General features: G+C 59.7%; 1 protein-coding gene across 9 annotated transcripts; it reads left to right on the forward strand.

Moving 5' to 3' along the window:
• Positions 1-661: 661 nt before the first annotated feature.
• Positions 662-6549, forward strand: ENTREP3 (endosomal transmembrane epsin interactor 3). 9 transcript variants are annotated; one of them, XM_080648074.1, is made up of 12 exons: positions 662-1470; positions 1668-1724; positions 1993-2031; positions 2127-2246; positions 2382-2489; positions 3036-3208; positions 3339-3438; positions 3763-3832; positions 4091-4636; positions 5235-5303; positions 5446-5699; positions 5791-6549. In XM_080648074.1, the coding sequence occupies exons 1-12, from the start codon at positions 1246-1248 to the stop codon at positions 5962-5964; spliced, it is 1935 nt and encodes a 644-aa protein (XP_080504200.1). In that variant the 5' UTR covers positions 662-1245; the 3' UTR covers positions 5965-6549. The 9 variants fall into 9 exon arrangements, with proteins under 9 accessions (XP_080504200.1, XP_080504203.1, XP_080504196.1 ...); XM_080648070.1 differs by having other exon boundaries at positions 665-1470; positions 1921-2031; XM_080648069.1 differs by having other exon boundaries at positions 1096-1470; positions 1921-2031; positions 3033-3208.
• Positions 6550-6865: the final 316 nt, after the last annotated feature.

Here is a 6865-nt window from a genome sequence, read left to right on the forward strand (position 1 = left end):
GGACAGAAAGAGTGCCCTAGTGGGTTTGGCTTAGTGGATAGAGCTTCGGTCAGGGCGATTGCAGGAGGCAACCAATCAATGTGTTTCTCTCACATCGTCCACTCTCTCTAAGAAATCAATGGAGAAATATCCTGGGTAAGGATTTAAAAAAAAAAAAGTGAGGAGGGAACTGGAGTGAAGGCAGAGTATGAATTCCAGAGGGAAGGTCTGGCCTGGCCTTAGTGTGAACTGCCAGCTGTCAGGGTGGGGCAGCAGAGCTGGGTGGCAGGATGGCTGGTGCAGGAAGAAGGAGGGAAGTCCACGGTTGGGCGTGGAATCACAGATTCACCAGGGAGCCCTGCTCCGCACCCTTCCATTAATGACCCGGAAAGAGCCGCTGCCTCTGCTGAGAACGCAGTGGGGCGGGGGCTGGGGGCGGGGGGACTGAGAGGCTGGGTGGGGCGAGCGCCCAAAGGGTTGTTGGCTCGGGCCTGGGTCCCGGTAGAGGCAGGGACTGGAGAGCACTTACCTTACCCGTAGACCTGCCTGCTTGCTCTGTGGCCAGCTCCTGCCCCCACCCCCGCCCCAGGGTCTCCTATGCTGACTACAACTCCCGGGATGCACCGCGCAGCCACGCTCCTCCTCTCGCACCATCCCATCCCCACCCCCTGCCTCCAAACCCACTGCAGCCGGAGGTGGGGGAGCGGAGCGTGGTGGGGAGGGGAGCAGGGCTGGCGACTGGAGACAGCGGTACCTTGGCCTATCCCATCAACCAGCCTTGGATCCCACTGGACACTCCGGAGGCACGTCCACCGCCCCTCTAGAGTCACCTACGCCGACCCCTCCCCTCTTCCCTAGACTTCTTTCCCATCCTCTGGATTTCACCTTCCCCATCCTTTCCTGGGCTCCCGACCTCCGTCCTCTCCTCACTCCCTCTCCTCACTCCCGGACCTGCCCTTCTCGGCGCCCCTCTTCCCTAGGGAGATGCGATGAGCCTGTGTCCCAGCGCCCTCATCGCCATCCTGGGCACGGTGCCCATCCAGTGCCCGTGGTGGGGAGGGAGCACTCCGCGGCCCCTCTGTGACTTCCCTGCCTTGACCCCCCCTCCAGCTGGAGTCCCTGAGCCATGCCCCAGGGGACCCAGCCAGGGGGTGGGCTCTAGAGCGAGTGGGGTGGAGAGGAGGAAGGACGGGGCCCTGGGCTCCTCTGAGATGCTCCCAAGTGCCAGGGGGGGCCGAGCGAGGCGCAGGCAACCGGGCGGCAGGCATGATGCCCTCGCCTAGTGACTCCAGCCGCTCGCTTACCAGTCGGCCTAGTACCCGGGGCCTTACCCACCTCGGCCTCCACCGACCCTGGCTGCAGGCCCTGCTCACGCTGGGGCTGGCCCAGGTGCTTCTGGGCATCCTGGTGGTCACCTTCAGCATGGTGGCCTCCTCTGTCACCACCACCGAGAGCATCAAGAGGTCCTGCCCGTCTTGGGCTGGATTCTCGGTGAGTTGGGTGCACAGTTGTTGGGTGGGGGCGGCTCCTTGGGCCCCACCCCTCCACACCAGCTGCCAGTTCAAATCCTGGCCTCTCCTCTCTCTCCTGGCCCTCTCCCTCCTGAAAGGGCTGGGTGCACCCTGTGGTGAGGGGCTCACTCAGGTGCCTCCCCTGCCAGGCTGAGCCTGTGCCCACTCTGTCCCCAGCTGGCGTTCTCCGGGGTAGTTGGCATTGTGTCCTGGAAGCGGCCATTCACTTTAGTGGTAGGTGCCAGGGTCTGGTGTCCACTGGGAGGCAGGTGCCCAGCACCCGAGGGGATGCCCATTTATGCCCTCAAGAAGGGAACTGGCTCTCCAGTTCCTGTCACCCAGGCACGAATGAGTGTGAAGGAGGGTGGCTCCCTCGTTGGTAGCCCCCACTCCTGAGCGTCCCAGCCCTGATCCGCACCCTGTTCCCCAGATCTCCTTCTTCTCCTTGCTTTCGGTGCTGTGTGTCATGCTCAGTATGGCTGGCTCTGTTCTCTCCTGTAAGAACGCTCAGCTGGCCCGAGACTTCCGACACTGCTCCATGGTGAGATTTGAGGAGGGCGAGCCGGAGAGAACTGGTTGGGGGAGATGTGAGGGACACCTGACTCAGTCTGTCTCACCCTCCCCACTCCCACTCAGGAAGGAAAGGTCTGTGTGTGCTGTCCCTCTGTTCCCCTCCTCCGGCCCTGTCCAGAGTCAGGGCAGGAACTAAAAGTTGCCCCTAACTCCACCTGTGATGAAGCCCGAGGGGCCCTCAAGGTGAGCATGCCCCCCCCCCCAGCTCTCCCATTCCTTTCTCCCCCACCATGCCTCCCCTCCTGGGGTCCTCACAGGCCCAGGATATGTGGGATTTACCCATTCCCCTCATACATCCCTCTTTCTTTCTTTTCCCAGAACCTGCTCTTCAGCGTCTGCGGACTTACCATTTGTGCCACCATAATCTGTACCCTCTCAGCTATTGTCTGCTGCCTCCAAATATTCTCCCTTGACCTCATGCACACGGTGAGGGGGGAGCGGGGTCAAGGCCAAGCAGATGTAATGGAGGGGTGGCAGGGGTGTATGTGCTGGGACTGGGGTTGAGGGGGTTGTGACTACAGTGATTCTTCTAAGCACCAGGGGCTGTAGATCACCCATTAGGAATGTCTATTATTGTAGGGATGTTAAGGGGGCCCGAGGGGGGGGGGGTGGTGGTGAGGAGAGGAAGGACAGGGAGTAAGAAAGTATGTGATGCCAGCCTGGGGCCAGGAGAGGGGTTGGAGTCAAAAAGGTCCTAGGTGGGGGTGGGGATGAAGGGTTGATGTTCTGGTGAGGACAGAGCAGGTGGTGATTCTGGATGTAGATGGGGTCATAAAGAGGAGGAATTATTTTGGATGGGCAGGGCCAGAGCTGGAGGTCCTGGGTGAAGGCAGGGTTAGAGGAGGGGCTGTTTCTGGCTGAGGGAGGGGCCAAGCTGAGCAGCTTTGAGGGCGGGGCCAGAAAATGTACATGAGGCCAGGAGTTTGGGAGCCCAATAACCAGAAACCAGGGTTATTGCTTGCTCCCCAGCAGCTGGCCCCTGAGCGCTCGGTCTCAGGTCCCCTGGGGCCTCTGGCTTGTACCTCCTCGCCCCCGGCCCCTCTCCTGCACACCATGTTGGACTTGGAGGAATTTGTACCACCTGTGCCCCCACCTCCCTACTATCCCCCAGAGTACACCTGCAGCTCAGAAACAGATGCACAGAGGTGAGGCCTGGCGCACTCCTGCTGGGGAAACGAAGGCAGGGGAAGGGGGCTTTGGCTGCGGGCTTCTTGGTGGGGAGGATCTTTGTGGAATAGTTCTCTAGTCTTTGACCCCTCTCCCTCTTCCCACCAGCATCACCTATAATGGCTCCATGGACAGCCCAGTGCCCTTGTACCCTACTGATTGCCCCCCTTCTTATGAGGCCGTTATGGGGCTACGAGGAGACAGCCAGGTGAGAGCAAGGCTTGGTGTGGGCCAGGGAGCCAGGGCTAGAGCAGGAAAGCTGAGTGAGCTGCCGTCATTGGACACAGATAATGATAGTTCCCATGGTCTTACCGCGCGAACACATCCGCTGCCATCTTTGGTCTTCCCTAGAACCCGGTGAGATGGGTGGGGGAGGAGCCATTATTTCTGTAAAACAGAGGCCCACGTAGGTGACTTGTACAAAGTGACACCGCGGGGTCTGGAATCTAGAACGTCCACAGTTCTGTCCAGCACATGGGGGTGGCCATGTCGGTGTGTAGAGCTAGACCTTTGACCCTTGTGTCTTCTTCAGGCCACTCTGTTTGATCCTCAGCTTCATGATGGCTCTTGCATCTGCGAGCGAGTGGCCTCCATTGTAGATGGTGAGCAGAAAGTGGGGAGGATGGACAAGGGCCGGCTGCCTGGGATAGCAAAGCGGGGTGGGAGCAAAAAAGGGGGAGACAAGGCTGAGTTGGTGGTGTGTGGACAAGCGAGGGCGGTGGCTTCTTGGAATCCTGGACTTCACAGTCTCCTTTGAGATAAAAGGAGGCAGAGTGGCCCCCAGAGGCTGGGCCTGAGCACAGAGAAACTGCCCAGGCCGGGTCGGGCTGGTGCTATCCAGCGCCCCCTGCTGCCCACAGTGTCCATGGACAGCGGGTCCCTGGTGTTGTCGGCCATCGGCGACCTCCCCGGGGGCTCCAGCCCGTCGGAGGACTCCTGCCTGCTGGAGCTGCAGGGCTCCGTCCGCTCCGTGGACTACGTGCTCTTCCGCTCCATTCAGCGCAGCCGCGCCGGCTACTGCCTCAGCCTGGACTGCGGCCTGCGCGGCCCCTTTGAGGACAGCCCGCTGCCCCGGCGGCCCCCTCGGGCCGCGCGCTCCTATTCCTGCTCTGCCCCGGAGGCCCCACCGCCACTGGGTGCCCCCACAGCTGCCCGCAGCTGCCACCGGCTGGAGGGCTGGCCGCCCTGGGTGGCACCCTGCTTCCCCGAGCTAAGGCGGCGGGTCCCCCGGGGAGGCAGCCGCCCAGCTGCAGCCCCTCCCACAAGAGCCCCCACTCGCCGCTTCAGCGACAGCTCAGGTTCCCTCACCCCACCCGGGCACCGGCCTCCTCATCCGGCTCCCGCGCCACCGCTGCTGCTGCCACGGTCACACAGTGACCCAGGCATCGCCACCTCCAGCAACACCGGTGAGTACCCACCCTCCCCCCACCCCCACCCCAAGGTTCAGGAAAAGGTAGGCGCTGGGAGTTGAAGACCAGCGATGGCCACCAGGATCTGGAACTGGTGAGGTCCCTGAAGAGGATGAAAGAGCCAGTTCACCCTGCGGTAGACAGTTCCTGAGTGCTCGCCTCCTAGAAACACAGCATCCGTAGCTTTGTGGCTAAAAGAGGGTTTGTTTTTGAAACCCAAACCCACAGCTCCCAGCTTGGGCCAGCCACCAAGCCTGTTTCTTACCTATAAAACAGGCATAGCAATAGCACTTCCAGCATAGGTGCTTTAGAGTTACTGAGAAGTGAGGTGATGCAAGTAAAATGCTTAGCACGCACAGCGCTCATGATCACCATCCTGTCCCAGGCACTGGGGGGGATGTCGCTGTGAACGATACCGCCTTGGTCCCTGCCTTGGTGAATTGTACCACCTGTGGGCAGAGATGGTGTCCCCTTGGTTGGGGATGGGGTGCGGGAGCTGTGAAAGCTCCTCTGGGCTTGAATTCTCACAGGAGGGTGGTAGGCTGGGCAGGTGTGTCCATTGAGCAAGGTCCTGTCTGCCTCCCCCCCCTCCCAGCTGACTTCAGGGACCTTTATACCAAAGTGTTTGAGGAAGAAGCTGCTTCTGTTTCCTCTGCAGATACAGGTCAGGCGTGTGGTTAGTGCCCAGGGGCTGGGGGCTGGGGGTGTGCTACCTGGCCCTCTCTGCTCCTCCCATCCCACCCATTCTCTCTCTCTCTCTCTCTCTCTCTCTCTCTCTCTCTCTCTCTCTCTCTCTCTCTCTCCAGGGCTCTGCTCTGAAGCCTGCCTCTTCCATCTAGCCCGCTGCCCTTCCCCCAAGTTGCTACGTGCTCATTCAGCCGAGAAACGGCGCCCTGTTCCCACCTACCGGAAGGTCCCCTTGCCCTCGGGCCCTACACCTGCCCACTCCCTGGGAGACCTGAAGGGCAGCTGGCCAGGCCGGGCCTTGGTCACGCGTTTCCTCCAGATGTCCAGGAAGACCCCGGACCCCAGTGGGAATGGAGCCCATGGGCATAAGCAGGTAGGCATTAGGGGAGCCTGGGAAGGTACCCAGAAAAGCCTGGAGCTTCAGGTTGGGCCACATGGATGTCCTCTCCTGTGTCCCCCTTCAGGTGCCCCGGAGCCGGTGGGGACGGCCAGGCCGAGAGAGTCTCCATCTTAGAAGCTGCGGGGACCTGAGCTCCGGCTCCTCCCTGCGGCGCCTCCTTTCTGGCCGCAGGCTTGAGCGGGGCACCCGCCCCCACAGCCTCAGCCTCAATGGGGGCACCCGGGAGACAGGGCTCTGATGCGGGCTTCTTGCTACATTGAACAGATCCAGATGAATGCTGGGGCCACAGGCCCCGGCTGGTTGGGACCAGCAGCCTCCAACATTCCCTTGCACTGGCTGACACTGAAAGAAACTCGCTGTATACCCCAATGTTATTCCTTTCTCTCCTACCTCGGGGCCTCCTGCTGCTTGCCTCTGCTCCTCTGGCCTGGGAGAGCTTCTGTCCTGTACTGCATGGGTGTTCAGGCTGTGGCGGGAAGATACCCTGCTTACAGCACTGGAGGAAGAAAATAATCAAGTCCTGCCCCACCCCCAACCCCCCAGCATGAGAGTAACTCTCTCTGATGTGCCAGGGGCACTATGGCCAGGGCAAGGCATGTCCAGGGTGTTTAAGCATAAGGGACTGTGTGCCTATACAACTGGGTGGTGAAGCAGGAAGAGTCATAAAAACCTGGGTGGCCTCTCAGCTCTGCCACCTCTAGCTGCATGACCTTGGGCAAGTTATTTAACCTCAATTTCCTGACCTGTAAAACATCGCGAGGACAAATGTTTGTAAAACTCTAACACACTATGTAAGCCTTCAATAAATTTCAATTCCCTCCTTCTCGTCTGGATTATTTTTTATCATCAATGAAATCTGTTCTAGTGTCTCTTACAGATAAAACTCTCTCAAGATTGACATTCCTTTCAGCTGCCACACGGTATCTCTGCTCCTTATCAAGCAGAATGTGTTCTCTTCCTTCCCTGCACTCCACTGCCTATTCCCAGGCCGGGCTCTGGATCAAGTTTTCAGCAACCAAAAAGTGGCCATTTCTCCGCCTGCATCTCAAACGCTAACAGGCGTTTACCCAGAAAAGCAGCATCTTTCTTCTTGGCTTTTTCCCTTTCTTGTCTTTGAAGATACCATGTTCTCCTATTTT

The sequence above is a fragment of the Plecotus auritus genome, assembly GCF_963455305.1.
Source record: "Plecotus auritus genome assembly, chromosome: 12".
In the NCBI taxonomy this organism is placed as follows: Eukaryota; Metazoa; Chordata; class Mammalia; order Chiroptera; family Vespertilionidae; genus Plecotus; species Plecotus auritus.